Here is a 17,841-nt window from a genome sequence, read left to right as displayed (position 1 = left end):
GAGCGGCGGCGACGTGTCGTTCGTGAGGCGGTGGGAACACTTCCCCAGGGTTCTGGGCTAGGAAGGCCGCGGCTAGGTGCCTTCTCGCTTACCCCTCACGGGGCCAGCAGGCCTAGCAGCGTGGGGCGGAGGCGACGGCGAAGGCCGGGGCTGGGAACGTTGGCGGCCGGCGTCCCAGCCATGGCCGAGTCTGTGGAGCGGCTGCAGCAGCGGGTGGAGGAGCTGGAGCGGGAACTGGCACTGGAGAGGAGTCGGCGGGCCTTGGGGGGCGGCGACGGAGGCGGCGGCCGGGTCCGCATCGAGAAGATGAGCCCGGAGGTGGTGGACTCCAATCCTTACAGGTGATCTGCGTTGCGGGTGGGAGGCCGGCGAGGGGGCGAGGTCAAGGTCTCCGGGTGGTCAGGAGTGAGGCGCTCCCATCCTGTGCAGCTCACGCCGCCGTCCACCTTCCTCTTCTTGAGTCCTGTTCCCAAACGCCCGGGGCCAGGTCTCAGTACTACTCGGTATTCTTCCTCTTAAGAAACAAAACCCGAGCGAACCAGCCATATGGTGCTGCTCGCGGGCCGGCTGAGGACACGCGGCCGGTTTCCTAACGCCCCTCCCTCTGTTTTTAGTCTGCCTCGTTGTGCATAAAACTGATAGTAATAACTTTCAGAAGATATTAAATATAAAACCCGCTAAGCATAGACTTCGAGTTTCATAAAGGCTTCTCAAAATTTCAAAATTGGGGGCGTGGTGGGAAAGCACAATTAGCTTTAGTGTTAAAGCTGTTTGACTTTACCAATACTGTCAGCCGGCTCGATACAGTGCAGGGGTTAAGAGGAAGGTCTCTAGAACCAGATTGATTCGATTCAAATCCCAACTCTTAGTAGCTGAGCAACCATGGGAAGTATTTGTGTTTAGTAGGGACCAGTGGTACGAGTGAAATGTTCAAATAATACCTAAAACTGAAAATCCAGAAGTAACAACGTTAGCATGCTATTTAGAGATGTGTTAGTAACAGTTGAAAATGAGGAAGGAGAGGAAAAGGGATGTGGGGGCCAGGAGCTTGCAGAATTTTAGCAAGCCTGGTAGAAGTATTTGACTCTTTAAAGTGTAAACGATTGGGAATTTCATGTATATGGGTTTAAATACACACACACACACACACACACACACACACACACACACACACATATATTGAACTCAAGATAACAGAGCAGACTAACTAGGTAAAGTACCTCTTAGAGTCCTTGGCATACAGTAGGTGCTTACTAAAAGTAGACGTCATCCGTTTTGGGCAGATACAACTGATGTTAAACATTAATCTGAGTGTTAAATGTTAAATACATATGCTAAGAAAGCATGGGAAAATGTTGAAATTTTACTTTGACCTGCCTCATCTAGACACTTAACATTTAAGTCAATTGTTTTTGACCTTGGCTGCCCATTAGAACATCTGAGGTGCATTTTTAAAAAATCTTGTTGCACAGGCTACACTTGGAAGCATCTTCAGGCATGGGTGTTTTTAAAGTTTCCCAGGTGATTTAGTCTCACCTGGTAAAGGCAGGCTGAAAGATTTCTTTTAAAGCATTAGTAGTGATTGAGTTTGTGTTTTTCTGGGATGATGTATGTTTATCTATATCACATATTAAAAGATTGTAATTTAAAACTTTTTTTGTTTTAAGCCGCCTGATGGCATTGAAACGAATGGGGATTGTAAATGACTATGAGGTATGATAAACCTTTCCAAGTTTTCGAAGATGATTTCAGTAAATGAAAATAATTTCTGACATTTTTGATGAAAAGTTAACCAACAAATGTATAATTTTGCATTTCACAGAAAATCCGTACCTTTGCTATAGCAATAGTAGGTGTTGGTGGAGTTGGTAGTGTGACTGCTGAAATGCTGACAAGATGTGGCATTGGTAAGGTAAAAACATTTCTCTCCTTGTCATGTAGGGAACTACTCACTTATGGAGTGAATCAGGTACAAATTAGGAATTTTTTCCTCATTACTAATGGTTTATTGATTTGTGGTGTATTTATTCGGATTGTTCTTTCTACCCAAAGGAGTTAAGATGTAACCATATCCAGGGGCACCTGGGTGGCTCAGTCGGTTAAGTGTACGACTCTTGATTTCAGTTCAGGTCATGATCTCACAGTTTGTGGGTTTGAGCTCCACATCGGGATCCTCTCTGACGATGTGGAGCCTGCCTGGGATTCTCTCTTTCTCTTTCTCTGTCTCTCTGCCCCTCCCCTGCTCACTCTCTCTCCCCTTTCTCCCAAAAAAAAGAATAGATAAAAAAAAGACATAATACCACCCAAATGGGAGGTGATATTAATGCTAATAAAACAAGGAAAATCTAAATTGTCTTCAGGAATTTTTTGTTTGGGGTAATAGATTACAATTTGGACTTAAGTGTTTTAGATATAGAGCTTTGAGAAGAAGGCAGTTAATAACGTGTGAAACAAAAACATGTAACATAATTTTTTTTAAGGTTATTTATCTTGAGAGAGAGAGCGCGCGCGTGACCATCTGAACAGGGGAAAGGCAGGGAGAGAGAGGGGGACAGAGAGAATCCCAAGCAAGCCCCACACTGTCAGCACAGAGCTTCATGTGGGGCTCGATCCTAAAAACCATGAGATCATGACCTGAGCTGAAATTAAGAGTTGCACGCTCAACTGACTGAGCCACCCAGGTCCTCCTAACAAATTTTATTTATTTATTTTTGAGAGAGAGAGACAGTGTGTGAGTGGGTGATGGGCAGAGAGAGAAGGAGACACAGAATCCGAAGCAGGCTCCAGACTCTGAGCTGTCAGCACAGAACCCAGTAAGAGGCTTGAACTCACCAACCACGAGATCATGACCTGAAACGAAGTTGGATGCTCAACCAACTGAGCCACCCAGGCGCCCCTAACAAATATTTTTTAAACATGCTTTATACAAGATGAACTAGAAAGCATGTACCTTTCTTACTTTTTTTCCCCAAAGAATAGTGGCCTTTTATTAACTTATTCAGAAATACTTTTAAAACTTTTAGTTGACAGGGTTGTATTAGTTTCAGGTGTACAACATAGTAATCCAACAGTTTTATACATTACTGATTGCTTATCATAAGTATAGTCGCCAGCTGTCACCATACAATGTTATTCCAATGTTATTAACTATATTCTCTATGCTGTACTTTTCAACTCCAGGTCTTATTTTTACCCAAAGAAAAATAATTTGAAAAGATATATGTACCCCTGTGTTTACAGCAGCCTTATTTACAATAGTCAAGATATGGAAGCAGCCAGCCCAAGTGTCCCTAGATAGATGAATGGATAAAGAAGATCTATGTAGGGTCTGTGAGTGTAAAATGGAATATTAGCCTTATGAAATCTTGCCATTTATGACAACATTGATGGACCTAGAGGGTATTATGCTAAGTGAAATAATTCAGAGGAAGACAAATACTATATGATTTCACTTCTTTGTGTAACCTAATAAACAAAGTCTGTTAAATACAGAGAACTGGTGGTTGCCAGAGGGCAAGTAGGTTGGGAGGATGGGTGAGATAGGTGAGGAGGATTAAGATAGAAAAACTTCCAGTTATAAAATAAATACCTCTCTTACTCTTGAAATTGAACTGGAAAATGCTCTAGGTTGTTTTTTGTATGTATGTTTGTTTTGTTTTAATTTAAGATTTTATTTTTAAGTAATGTCTACACCCAACATGGGGCTAGAACTCACAACCCGGAAATTAGGAGTTCCACAGTTTACCGACTGAGCCAGCTAGGTATCCCTTTAGATTTTTTTAACCTGTACATTTTTATTTAACTTATACTTTCTTTTTTTTACTTTTTTTCCTAAAATTGATGTAGGTTATGGGTAGGAAAAAGAGGTAATCTTATACTAGAAATTAGTATACCTACCAATTTCAGATTTATAAAGCCAAAGTCCATGATGTTAGATTCCTAGTGGTTGAATACCAAAACTTTCCACAATTAATTTTCACCCCTTTGTCATTTTGATAAAGCAAATATTTTCCCCACAGAGTTTATCAGTGCTTTTTAATATGTTGGTCCATCCCATACCCCAAATTATTTTTTTAAAGTTTATGTATGCATTTAGATTTATTTGAGAGAAAAAGAGAGGGAGTATTCGAGTGAGCAGGGGGAGGGGCAGAGAGAGAGGGGGAGAAAGAGAATCACAAGCAAGCTTTGAGTAGTCAGGTGCAGAGCAGAGCTGAGGTGGGGCTGGATCTCAAGAACCATAAGATTGTGAACTTGAGCCAAAATCAAGAGTCAGATGCTTAACTGATTGGGCCACCTAGGTGCCCCCCTCCCCCCGCCATGCCCCAAATTCTTAAAGTAGTTTCAAAGTTGGCATTCATTTATCAATATAGAAAAGGCAATACAAAAATACTGAAAATGTTTATTGACCTTTTAAAGTTTTTCAAGAGGTTTACAAAAGCCAGCCACCAATTGCTTAGAGCTGACATAAGAACCCTGGCTGATTGATCTAGGATAGTAGATATCCTAGAAATTGAGTTTCTCAGGTTTGAGTGTGCATCAGAATCACTTGGAAGGCTTCTTAAAACATAGATTGCCAGGCCCTACCCTGGTGGTTTTGATTCTTTAGGTTTCGATTGGAATTGGAATTTCAAACAAATTCCCAGGTGATTCTGATGTTCCTAGTGGGGGTAGGGGAAGGACAGACTTTAAGAACTGCTAGATCCTTGGCGCATCTGGGTGGCTCAGTAAGCATTTGACTCTTGATTTTGGCTCAAGTCATGATCTCACAGTTTGTGAGATTGAGCCCTGAGTTGGGCTCTGTGTGCTGACAGCACAGAGCCTGCTTGGGATTCTGTCTCTCACCCGCCCACCCCTCTGCCCCTCCCTGGCTCATGCTGTGCTCGCTCGCTCTCGCTCGCTCTCTCGCTCTCTCTTGAAATAAACAAACTTAAAAAAAAAAAAAAAGAACTGCTAGATCCTTGCTACTCAGTCTGATGTCTAAATTAGTAGCATCAGCATCACCTGGGAGTTTGTTAGAAACAAAGACTTCCAGACCCTTCCAGATGTGATGAATCAGAATCTGTTATTTTAACAAATCTCCAGATGATCCACATGCATGTTAAAGTTGGGACAGTGCTCCTGTATTTCTGATGAGCTCCAGGTGCTGCTGATGCTGCTTGCACAGGCCACGTTTTGAGTAGCCAGGATCTAGAACAGTAGTTATCAAATATTGCTGTAACTGGAATCCCCTGGGAAGTTCAAAATTTTGATGTCCAAACTGGAATAGAATCAGAATTTCTGGGGATGGGACCCAGACATCAGTATTTTTTAAATGATGCCAGTGTACACTCAAGTTTGTAAGTTAAGGATGTACGTAGGTAAGTTTCAGAACTCTTTTTTCAGTATGTAAAACAGATAAACAAGAAGCTAATTCGTGGGGTTAAGTGGGGAAGTGGAGAATTGGAGACTTAGAGCCCACTTCTCACCCCTGAAAGTTTCTGGAATACTTTGTGGTGCCTTGGACCATCAGATCTAGATTAGCTGCTTTATTGAAGATACAGGCCTAAAATGTGAGTGACTTATCCATGATAAGAGCTTATTAGTGACAGAGCTACAACTCACACCTCCTAACCCCAAATTTGGGAATTCCTGCACCTTATAAACCAGCTACAAGGCTGAAGAGTAAAATTTAATACTTGGCCTGACCGAATAAATATTGTTGAATGAGCTAAAATAAACTTTATTTTGGAGACTCTTAAGTCGGGTCAGAAAATTACCACAGGGGACAGAGGTGGTATATTTTCTAGCAAGATACTAAGGGTTACCTAGATGTTCTGCGGGATGAGTTAATTTTGTTGTTAATAAGATCCCCCCCTTCTTTTTTTTTTTTTTTTTTTTTTTTTGTAATTTTAGCCATGCATAGGACAGTTGCACCACAAGCCACAGTCCCCCTTAACCACTGCTGTAGCCCTTGCATCTATGCTTGCCCTGCCCTTCTCCCCATTTTTGTTTTTGTTATTAAATTTAGGATGCTGAGAATTGTATTAAGAAGTCACAGGATTTTAGATTAAGAAAGGGACCTTAGAAATCTTTGGGTGCAACCTGTTCTTACTGATAGGAAATGGGATCTTTAAAAAGGTGTGTGTGTGTGTGTGTGTGTGTGTGTGTGTGTGTGTGTGTATGTGAAATGTTGTCATGCCTAAATATACTTTGGAGTAATAGCTGTGGGTATGTATGGTGTCATAGTCACAAAAGGAGTCATGTTATACTATAGTTTTAAGTTATGGCATTTGTTTTTATCTTATTTTATTTTATTTTATTTTATTTTTTTAATGTTTTATTTATTTTTGACAGAGCATGAGCAGGGGAGGGGCAGAGAAAGAGGGAGATACAGAATCCAAAGCAGGCTCCAGGCCCTAAGCTGTCAGTGCAGAGCCCGACGTTGGGCTCTAACTCACAGACTGCGAGATCATGACCTGAGCCAAAGTCATGACCTGAGATCATGACCTGAGACACTCAACCGACTGAGCCACCCAGGCTGTTTTTATCTTATTTTAAAATTTCATTCATCTAATGTGTTCTTGGCCTTTAGTAAACAATTGGAATGAAATGGAATAAACATTAATTTCTCAGTGGATCATTTGGAGAGGCAGTAAATGTTAGGGTGCAGATGCTGGATTGAGAATGCCTGAATTTGAATTGCATTTCTGCATATATTAGCTGAATGAGGTTTTTGAACATGTGCTGTAGTTGTTTCATTTATAAAGGAGAATTAAAGTCCCCATATACTTAAGTCATGGGAGCATTAAATGAGTTAATATATGGCACCTAGTATTTTAGAGTTAGCTGGTATTATTTCTGTTAAACCCATCAAATGTAAAGTCCACTAATTTATTCTTTGTTATTTGTAGTTTATTTCTTGGTATGTTTTTCATCAAAATACCACTATTTTCATTTTAGTTGCTACTCTTTGACTATGACAAGGTGGAACTGGCCAATATGAATAGACTTTTCTTCCAACCTCATCAAGCAGGATTAAGTAAAGTTCAAGCAGCAGAATATACTTTGAGGTAAATGGAATAGTGATTAAAGACATCTTTAGTGACATCTTAGTTTGCATATTTTGTATAAGTTAACCTAATGCATGAATTTTTCTTTACAGAAATGCAGGTTTCACATCAATTCTCTTACCTCTTGATACTGTGTTGGCAACCTTTTTCAGATAGGGCTAGATAGTAAATATTCTAGGCTTTGAGGGCCCACTATGAAACTGCCCTCAAGTCATGTAGTTGTAGTGTGATAGCTGCTATAGGCAATACAAAAATGAATGAACATGGCTGTGCTCCAATAAAACTTTGTTTATGGACTCTTAAGTTTAAATTCCATGTAATTTTAGCATGTTATGAAATACTGTTCTGTTCTTTTTCTCCTGCCACCATTTAAAAATGTAAAAACTGTTCTTAGCTTGCAGACCTCGGAAAAACAAAAACAGGTGGCAGGTCATACTTGGCCCCAGGTCCATACTTTGCCAATCCTTATTCTAGGAAGTTTCTTTGTGACCCCAAATGTCTTTCACTGAAATAAGGAACAAAGAAGTTCTTTTGTCAGGCTAGGCTATAGCTCACCTAGGTGTTAAAGGCTTAATTCCCAGCACATAGATGGTGGGAACATTTCTGTAATCCTGCAGTCAACATGTTTTGAATGTAGTCTTCTCCTTGGAGTGGGGCACAAGAGGTAGAAGAGGACTTTAGATTTTCTTTGAATAGCTTGAATTCCATTTTTCTTACCTCTGTTACATGATCTTTAGCTTTTTCAGTTCTTTTTCCTGTTTTCTCTTAATATTCCTACTAGTAGTTTTTATAATCATTCCCTTTTTCCCTCTTAGGAACATTAATCCAGATGTTCTTTTTGAAGTACACAACTACAATATAACCACAGTAGAAAACTTTCAACATTTCATGGATAGAATAAGGTAAAATTTTACTATGAATATTTTGCAGTGTCCAGCTCAGTTAAACAAGTATTATTAGAAAACCACTGATGTTGGGGCACCTGAGAGGCTCAGTTAGTTAAGCATCTGACTTTGGCTCAGGTCATGATCTCATGGTTCATAAGTTCGAGCCCCATGTGGGGCTCTGTGCTGACAGCTCAGAGCCTGGAGCCTCTTTCAGATTCTGTGTCTCGCTCTCTCTTTGCCCCTCCCCTGCTTGGGTTCTGTCTTTCAAAAATAAGTAAACATTAAAAAAAAGTTTTTTAATAAAAAAAATCTGATGTTTAATTCAGCGAGTTGGTAGATTTGATATATATTTTTGTTTTTAAAGTAGTTAATTTTTGTGTTAGTAACTCAGTAAAAAGTACTGTCCAAAAGACAATAGTAACAACAATCAAAAATCAAAAACTCTGTTGTTATGGTGTTATAACAAGGGATCCTCAACTATAAGTTCTGTGTTCTAGATTATATTTCTATGTGAAGGTGGTTTTCTCCAGATTGTAACAACACTGAGATACTGAATTGTATTCAATTTTTATTACATTTACATTTGGAATGAAAAAGGAATAAAAGTCTATGAAAGCTGATGGGGAAATGGTAACTTTTGTGAGCAGACTTTATACTTCTTGTGTCTTCTTTGAGAAGCACTGTAGTATCATTGATGTTATATACATATTAGTTAGTCAATACATACTGGATCTTTAACATTAAATACTATGCCTTAACTGTACTCAAACATTTACTGAAAGCACAAATGTATGACTAAACAAATTAGAGTGTATTTTGTGTCCTGATTTCTTTTTCCTCCCCAAGTAAAATTTATTTTCTTTACCTAGTAATGGTGGATTAGAAGAGGGAAAACCTGTTGACCTAGTTCTTAGCTGTGTGGACAATTTTGAAGCTCGAATGGCAATAAATACAGTGAGTATTCCTATTGTATAAGATGTTATACTCATTCATCTGTTTTCTTGTATAGTTCTGTATTTAAACCCTTTTATAATGTGTTTCATTAATTTTTAATGTTCTCTTAGCCTACTTTTAAAATTTATTCTAGTGTGCCTAGGTGGCTCAGTTGGTTGAGTGTCCACTCTCGATTTCAGCTCAGGTCATGATCTCGCGGTGTATGAGTTTGAGCCCCACGTCAGACTCCATGCTGACAGTGAAGTCTGCTTAGCATCCTCTGCCCCTCCTTTGCTCGTCCTCTCTCTCTCTCTCTCTCTGAAAATAAAATAGACATTTAAAAAAGTTTTATTCTAATAGTTGTGGGGCCTCTCTAGCTTTGCTGGTGTGGCTTATGTTTCAGTATCCTATTCTTTATTATGCCAGTAGAGGAAACTATAGTAGATACTTCTGATGTACAATTTTTAAAATAAATGACTATCTTAAAATGTGTTATTCTATGTTAGCATTGGTTTTAATATTTTACTTTATTTTTTAAGATATAAATGCGCATACATTGCTTACAAGCCTTGTTTCTCAGAAATAAAACAATTCTTTGGAATTACTGTGGTTTCAGCTTTTCAGAAGGTATTTTGCAGTTTTTTGTTGCTGAAATTATTTTAGAAAAAAGAATTTTTACAATCAGAAATACAATAAACTTAATCACTCAATTTAATTAAATATTTATTGGCTGCTTACTTGAATGCTGTCAGTTTACTTTTTAAAAAAATGTTTAAAAAATTTAGAGTGGAGGTGGGGTGGGCAAAGGCGGGGGGGAGAGAGAGAAAGAGAGAGAGAGAGAGAGAGAGGGAGAGAGAGAGAGAGAGAGAGAGAGAGAATATCTTAAGAAGGCTCCATTCAGTGCTCAGCATGAAGCCTGAGATGGAGCTCAATCCCACGACCCTGGAATCATGACCTGAACTGAAACCAAGAGTTGGATGCTCAACCCACTGAGGAATCCAGGTGTCCCCAGTTTACTTTTTAAGTAGAGAATGGCAGTTGCCAAGGAATTCCATTATTGATAACTTTCCTCTTTTGAAAATTTAAAACACCCTTTGGTAATCATTTAGTTAAGCTCCAGTTTTTCATGAAATAACTTTTGATAAATTAATTCTTGCTTTTTTTGTTGTTTTCATCTGTTTCTACTAAGGCTTGTAATGAACTTGGACAAACATGGATGGAGTCTGGGGTCAGTGAAAATGCAGTTTCAGGGCATATACAGCTCATAATTCCTGGAGAATCTGCTTGTTTTGCGGTATGCATGATTCATTTTGGCTTATTAACTAAAGTATTGAAAATGTACTTTGTATTGAAAATGTATTATAATTCAACGAATAAAAACTTTGAACGTGATGGAATACTATTTTGAACCTGCTTACTTTTTCCCTTTCATTTTGAAATATATTTTCTTTCTTTTTCATGTAGTGTGCTCCCCCACTTGTGGTTGCTGCAAATATTGATGAAAAGACTCTGAAACGAGAAGGTGTTTGTGCAGCCAGTCTTCCTACCACTATGGGAGTGGTTGCTGGGATATTGGTACAAAATGTGTTGAAGTGAGTGAGGGCGAATTTTTCTGAATAGTTTTGTTTGCTTTTGATAGAAATATATTTCATAAAGCATTTCAAATATTGGAATTACCATCTAAGTATATAGTTTCTTAAAATCCAGCATATGGTTTTTATATATGTATAATATATATACTTTGAATTTACATATATTAGTATATCTAATTTAAATATAAACATATTAATATACATACATGTGTGTTACTCTGTGCATTTAGAATAGCTCTTGTTAAATGGTACAGTAGTACTGGTGTGTTTGTTTATGAAATATTAACCAAATGATTTAAATTTCTGCAGGTTTGACCAAAGAACATAAACATATTTCTTTACTTAACTCTTACTAAAAATAATATGAATGTGATTAAACATTAAAAGGATAATACCTCTGCTCTCTGAAAAAAAAGATATTCACAACCACACCATCTAAACTATAGTGAAAAAGGACAAAGGTTTCTTTGCAGCTAAAATGAATGTAAAAGAGTTTTATTAATGTCAACTCACATTTTATTAAAAGGAGAAAGCCTTTAGGTGTTCCTTTCCTCAGACCATTTTTTTCTCACTTTACAACTTTAATAAGCTTAGTTATGTTTCCATGCCTTCCAGTATAAGAACAAATTGCAACATGATACAGGGAGGTATCCTGATATCAGAAGTGTCAGCTACCAGCAGAGAAATTGCAAAAAGCATACCTAAGAACTTTCAAGGCAACTGTCGAGGGCTATTTTATGTAAGAGCAATAGCTTGTACAAACTTCAGTAGGCTCTATCCAAACAAGATATTTTATAGTATGTTCCAAAAAAAAAAAAATCATAGCTGCAAACTATTTTCTTAAGGACGTGTCCTATTTAGCCAGCCCCCTATGGATGGACATTTAAGCTACTTACACATTTTTTTTTGCTGCTATTAACAATGCTGCAAACAGCACCTTACATATATCTCTAAGTTAGGTTTTTGTAGATACGAATTTTTAGAAGTGGAATTTCTGAGTTTATGCAATATTTATTTTGACGGATACTACTAAATTTCTCCTTCAGAAGGATTGTGTATTTCTATCACCGGGTAGGAATACCTGCTTTGCCCATACCAGTTCATAACATTGGGTGTTATCAAACTTTTTAATCTTTGTCAGTATGATAGGTAAAAAACGGGTATTTCATTTTAATTTTCAGTTACTTATGAAAAGGGGTGAGCACTTACATTTTTCTGTGAATTGTCTGCTTCATATCATTGGCTCAATTTTTGTCTTGTACACTCAGTGCAAATGTGTTTCCTTTTGTTGTTTATATTTTGTATGTGATTTTTCCTCTCTTTATAAGCTTCTAAAAGGAATCAGAACTGTTAGGGAACACAAGGGAACTTTAAGGCATATTGGAAATGTTCTATATTTTGATCTGGTAGTGATTACATGGGTAAAGACTTTTGGAAAATTTCATTGAGCTGTACATTTAAGATTGTTAACCTTATAGTAAATTATATATAAAAACTTTTAAAAAGTAGTTAGATGTAGTACCAATCTCAGGGATTCTTCTCTACATTTTAATCTGACAACAGTACTTAAAATACTGTTGCTTATCACAAAAAACCATTAAGTATTTAAAGATCAATTTTTAAAAATTCAGTTCTTTTATGGTTTGTTTCTTTATCTAAGTGTACTTTGATTTGCTTTTCTAGGTTTTTGTTAAATTTTGGTACTGTTAGTTTTTACCTTGGATATAATGCAATGCAGGACTTTTTCCCTACTATGTCCATGAAGCCAAATCCTCAGTGTGATGACAGAAATTGCAGGAAGCAGCAGGAAGAATACAAGGTATACATCACTTGGTCAGAATGTATGAGAGGTCATACTGTTTGGACAGTATTTTAGAACAATTACTTAGATTTGGAAAATAAGATAAATGGATTCTGGATTTTTATTTATTGTATCTCTAGGGGGTAAATGTTAGTAAGAAATTAAATTCACTATGCTACCAAAGAGAAAAAATTTGTTTGAAGTCCTTTTTTACTTTGGTAAAATAAAAAGCCTGTCTGAATTTTTGATTAATGCTTCAGAGGCCTGAGAATGAGTAAGAATACTTTGATACTGTTTGATTTCTTCAGAAAAAGGTAGCAGCACTGCCCAAACCAGAGGTTGTTCAAGAAGAGGAAGAGATAATACATGAAGACAATGAGTGGGGTAGGAATTCTTTCATAAATTGAAATGGCAGCATGAAACACAATCTCTTATGGGAGAAAATATAATTAAATTATACAAACTTTGAATAATTACTGCTTATTAAATTTCCTTGAAAACTATTATAATATCACATTTAACTCTATAGGTATTGAGTTGGTGTCTGAGGTTTCAGAAGAGGAACTGAAGAATTCTTCAGGTCCAGTTCCTGACTTACCTGAAGGAATTACAGTGGCATATACAATTCCTGAAAAGGTACACCTAAAAGCTGATTTACCATAAGTGTCAGATAAGAGAAAATGTCTACTTACCTTCTTTCTCTTCATCCTAGTTTATAATGCCAATACAGTATTTCCTAATTTGGATATTTTATGCTATAGCAGTTAAGATGTGTGAGAGAGGTATTCAGTGTTAATGTGGAAATATATAGTACATTTTCACCTGTTTGAAACATAGACCTAAAATAGTGATATTGACTCATTAATGGAGCAAGTAGGTTTTAATTAAATGAAGATATCATTTTTTATATTGAGAATTTTAGCCATAATACCATTTAAAAATACCACTTCAGTAGAGATCTTAAGAATACTGAAATTACTGCCTTGTAAATCAAAACATTGGTGGGGAAAGTAAAAGACTTTGTCTCTCCTAAAAATTAGAAGGTATATTTATTAAAGAAAGTTTACTTTATAAACTAGTTGAACACAGTAAACTTAGTGATTATATATTCCTAAGCATCAAGAATTTTAGACGGTTATTTTTTCACTATGTTTCCCTCATTTGATAGCAAGAAGATTCTGTAGCTGAAGTAACTGTGGAAGATTCTGGCGAAAGCTTGGAAGACCTCATGGCCAAGATGAAGAATATGTAGACAATGGACTGACCTACATTTTATTTCCTGAGTTTAAGCAAATGTCCTTGCAATTAAAAAAAAAAAATCACTTAAAAACTTACAAAGCTTAGGGCAACATTAATTGATACATAATCTTCACAGAATTGTTACACTTTTTGAAAGTACTGTATCGTTTATCACTTTCTCCCTTCAACTAAATCAATAACTCTCCTAAAACTTCTGTTTCATTCCTATTAAGAAAACTTGAAAACTTAGCCACTGAAATGTTTTGGCCTTTGGAGAGGGATGGGAAGGATGGACCAATAATATGCTATGTTTCTTTTCTTTCCAGTAATTCTTTGTGGTGTGTCGTCTGAGGCCATGGACAATAAAGTAGTATGTGGTTCTCAAATGTAGACAGGGCAGGGGGTACCACCTATTGGTTAGAGCTAGCAGGCCTCCACTCATTGTGTTTAGAATCACTCTCTACAAGAAAACTACTACCATTAACTTGGCCAACAGTGAATTTAAAATAATTAGCCTATAAAATAAAAATATCCTCTCAAATGTTACCTGATGAAATACAAGCTGAAATGTAGTCATTGGAAAAGTTTGTAAACCTGTAAGTTATATATTAAAAACAAGACAAAGGCAAATAAAAGGAAACTTTCTTCACGGATAAACAGATAAAAGGTACTTTCAGGAAGTACAAGTTATTATATTTCTGCACTGACCAAGGCAAAGGAATCATAGCATCTGTGGAACATATATATCTGGAGTCACTGTACTTTATTTTGAGCAGCAAGGAATGAATTTAAGCTAAGATCCTCTAGATTATACCCATTGTATGGGCTACCTTCGGAATACTTCATTTAAATTTGATTCTCTAGATAATTAGTTATCCTGTATGTGGGCATAAGAGAGACGTAAAAAACCTCTGTAATGACTGATGTGTACTTATTCAGTGGGAGAGAATCAGTTACCCTGATTATGATCACTAAGTTATAAATTGATAAACTGGTTTTCTTTGGAGTTGCATACAAATAATGAAAGTTTAGAGAGCCTTGGATAAATAAATTCCCAATGGTTTGGAGACCAAAAAAAAAAAAAAAAAAAAAAAAAAAATATATATATATATATATATATATATATATATATATATGCGCATGTGTAACCATTATCAGTAGGATGTTACTATGCTAACCTATTTTGATGATTTTTTGCTTTGAAGATAGTAATATCTAAATTGTATTTCTAGGGAAGAACATTAGTACAAAATGAAAAATGCAGTATTCCCTTGTAAAATAAAGTTCTAAAAACTGATTTCAGAAACCTCCAAATATCAAATATGTTCAATATATTTGTTTTGAGATTCTAGAATCATATAGTGATTCTTATGTTTAGAGTGAAGTTTGGAAAGTAGGGGGATAGTTCTTCTAGCTTTGAAACTTATTTATGTTGCCTTGGTAGGTCATTTGCAATTCAAAAAAAATCCGTGAATTCATGTGTAAAATAGTTTTTTTCTAGTTACTCAAGATGTTTTGAATTTCAAAAAAGAAAAGTCTTTCTAAAATAATCCCATTCCTTTGGAACCTCTGGTACACTGATTTAGGAAGGCTTTGCTTATAATTTAAAAATGGTATAGTTTGATAAAGTATAATAGCAAGAACACACTTTTATTCTGCTCTTAACATAGGATTTCACACTGCTGGTGTTTTATACTGCATCAAATCTTAGATCTAAGTTATATAATTCTTTGTCTAATATATTCCATTAAAAAATAGTTACTGGATTATTTTACCAGAAAAAAATCTGGTAACAGGTACCTTTTGCTATGTGGAGTGCTCTTTTGATAATGTTTGCCATGAAAATTAAATTTACAGGAGCTGATAATGAGAAATTAATCAACACTGAGTTTTACATTACTAAATAAAACCAGTGTTTGATCAGATTTCTAAAAATGACTGTTTCTAGAAACGTGAAAGAAGGAAACACACTTCCAAAATTGCCTTAGCACAAGGGCTTTAAATTATAGTAAAACAATTATGTTCAGCTCCCTTCCCCATTGTTAGTGGGGAGCTAATTTATGTACTACTTAAATGTTTTATTTAGTAAAAAAAAATATGTATTATGGGTTTCCTCACATAAAAATACTCCTTGAATACAGACACAACACAAAAAGGTGGTAACCATTTAAGAATATTAAGATTTAACCCTCCCCGATCGCATTTTTTCCATATTTTTTTCTGTAAAGTATTAATGAAAACTATAACCACCATTATTTGGTTCCTACCAATTCAGATGTATAATTGAGTTGTTTCAAAGCTACCTTTTTCATTGTGAAGGTGTATATCAATGTAAACATAATAGTTCTATTTGAGAACCTCAAATAGATGTCTGTTTCAGCAAATATTTATCTTAAGTAGGCATTTTACATAGAAACATTTGAGTTGGCAGTACAAGAAGTAGATCAAAATACAGCTTTCAAAAGTATATTTAAACTTAAATCTCTTGAAATATATGGAGTCCTCAATCCCCGACTATAATTAATGAATTTTTACCACAAGTCACTTTTTTTTTTTTTAAATTTTTTTTTTTTTTCCAACGTTTTTTATTTTATTTTTGGGACAGAGAGAGACAGAGCATGAACGGGGGAGGGGCAGAGAGAGAGGGAGACACAGAGTTGGAAACAGGCTCCAGGCTCCGAGCCATCAGCCCAGAGCCTGACGCGGGGCTCGAACTCACGGACCGCGAGATCGTGACCTGGCTGAAGTCGGACGCTTAACCGACTGCGCCACCCAGGCGCCCCTACCACAAGTCACTTTTAATAAATTATGTTTCCACTTAAGGTTTTCAAGTCCAAATTATGTAGGAACAAAGAATAAATGCATATTATTCTTTTGCTGGTTTTTACTTTTTTCAGGGTTCTTCTAGAATATTAATCTCAGATTATTTCCAAAAGCAGTTTAAAAATTTTTTTTTAATGTTTATTCATTTTTGAGAGAGACTGCGAGTAGGGGAGGGGCAGAGAGCAGGGACACACAGAATCTGAAGCAGGCCCCAATATGGGGCTTGAACCCACAAACCGTGAGATCATGACATGAGCTGAAGTCAGACAGCCAACTGAGCCACTCAGGTATCCCACAAAGTAGTTTTTTTAAGGCATTAAACTTAATATTACTACTTATAATGTTTTAAATTACTAGCTATTAGATAATTACATTTTATTTTTTTATAGATTAAAAAAAATTTAATTTTGAGAGAGGGAAAGGCAGAGAGAGAATCCCAAGCAGGCTCCATACTCCCAGCACAGAGCCTGACACAGGGCTTGAGACCATGAACCATGAGACCATGACCTGTGTAGAAATCAGGAGTCTGACACTTAACCAACTGAGCCATCCAGGTGCCCCAAGATAATCAAATTTTAAACTTAACAGCTTAATTCTGAAATGAGTGGTAATTTGTGAATTTAATTAAGATGTGTTATGGTCGTGTTTTATCTTTTTTCCTTTTGAACTTCTCACAAAAGGGGGAGAAGGAGGCTCATTTTATAAGATCCTGCCCAATTTCTTCTAAATCACAGCTATCGTGCCTTAGAATCAGACCATTGCTTGTCAAACTTAGGTGCATATGAATCACCTGGGGATCTAGCCAAACTGCAGATTTTGATTCAGTAGGTCTGAGGAGAACCTCTAGAGTCTTAATTTTTCATCAGCTCCCAGCTAGTACTGATGATTCTGGTTCATGGACCATCCTGTGCATAGCCAAGCCTTACAGAACATTAACCAAAACCTTATAAAGTCACCAAAACTCAATTTGGTATAAAATGGAGTGGTAAAAAGAAAACTTGAAATTGCACTTTTATTTTTAAATTTCCCTTAAAAAAAAAAAAAGTTAGAGAGAGAGAGAGCCCTCTGTGCACAGGAGGGGCAGGGAGAAAGAGAATCCCAAGCAGGCTCTGCAATGTCAGTGCATGGACCCAATGTGGGGCTTGAACTCATGAACTGATGAGATCATGACCTAAGCTGAAATCAAGAGTCGGACACTCAACCAACTGAGCCACCCAGGTGCCCTGCACTTTTATTTTAAAACAGTGAAGTATAGCTATTACATCTTTCACCTTTATAATTAATATGTTGGAATCTTACAAGTATTAAAATTAAAGATTTTATTATATATAAATACATAAATGGTTTTAACCAAAATGTGGCAACATTTATAAAACCTGTAAAACATTTCATTTTTCAATACAGAACAGACTAATCTGAGTTTGAGATAAATGAGATCAATTTAGGCCATTTAAGAAAGAAGAGACTGTCATGTCTCTATCTTGGGGAAGGTCAAGGAATGCTAAGAGCTTGACTTG

At 36.5% G+C, this 17,841-nt stretch overlaps 1 protein-coding gene across 3 annotated transcripts; it reads left to right on the top strand.

The window, feature by feature from the left end:
- Window positions 1-16,050, top strand: UBA5 (ubiquitin like modifier activating enzyme 5). 3 transcript variants are annotated; one of them, XM_060638670.3, is made up of 12 exons: window positions 1-341; window positions 1,668-1,713; window positions 1,823-1,912; window positions 6,940-7,049; window positions 7,865-7,951; window positions 8,806-8,890; window positions 10,059-10,163; window positions 10,334-10,461; window positions 12,145-12,280; window positions 12,571-12,646; window positions 12,792-12,898; window positions 13,431-16,050. In XM_060638670.3, exons 1-12 carry the CDS (start codon window positions 181-183, stop codon window positions 13,512-13,514), a joined length of 1,215 nt encoding a protein of 404 aa, XP_060494653.1. In that variant the 5' UTR covers window positions 1-180; the 3' UTR covers window positions 13,515-16,050. The 3 variants fall into 3 exon arrangements, with proteins under 3 accessions (XP_060494653.1, XP_060494655.1, XP_060494654.1); XM_060638672.3 differs by lacking the exons at window positions 1,668-1,713; window positions 1,823-1,912 and having other exon boundaries at window positions 119-341; XM_060638671.3 differs by lacking the exons at window positions 1-341; window positions 1,668-1,713 and having other exon boundaries at window positions 1,823-1,907.
- Window positions 16,051-17,841: the final 1,791 nt, after the last annotated feature.

Source organism: Panthera onca, chromosome C2, assembly GCF_046562875.1.
Source record: "Panthera onca isolate mPanOnc1 chromosome C2, mPanOnc1 haplotype 2, whole genome shotgun sequence".
Lineage (NCBI taxonomy): Eukaryota > Metazoa > Chordata > Mammalia > Carnivora > Felidae > Panthera > Panthera onca.
The sequence above is the reverse complement of the archived record's forward strand: the minus strand, read 5'-3'. Positions and strand labels throughout refer to the sequence as shown.

Excerpts from the sequence above, each read along its gene's own strand:
- UBA5 (XM_060638670.3), top strand. The coding sequence starts at position 181 with ATGGCCGAGTCTGTGGAGCGGCTGCAGCAGCGGGTGGAGGAGCTGGAG. Across the intron at positions 8,891-10,058 it reads CTCGAATGGCAATAAATACA|GCTTGTAATGAACTTGGACA; the intron begins GTGAGTATTCCT and ends GTTTCTACTAAG. Across the intron at positions 10,164-10,333 it reads GAGAATCTGCTTGTTTTGCG|TGTGCTCCCCCACTTGTGGT; the intron begins GTATGCATGATT and ends TTTTTCATGTAG.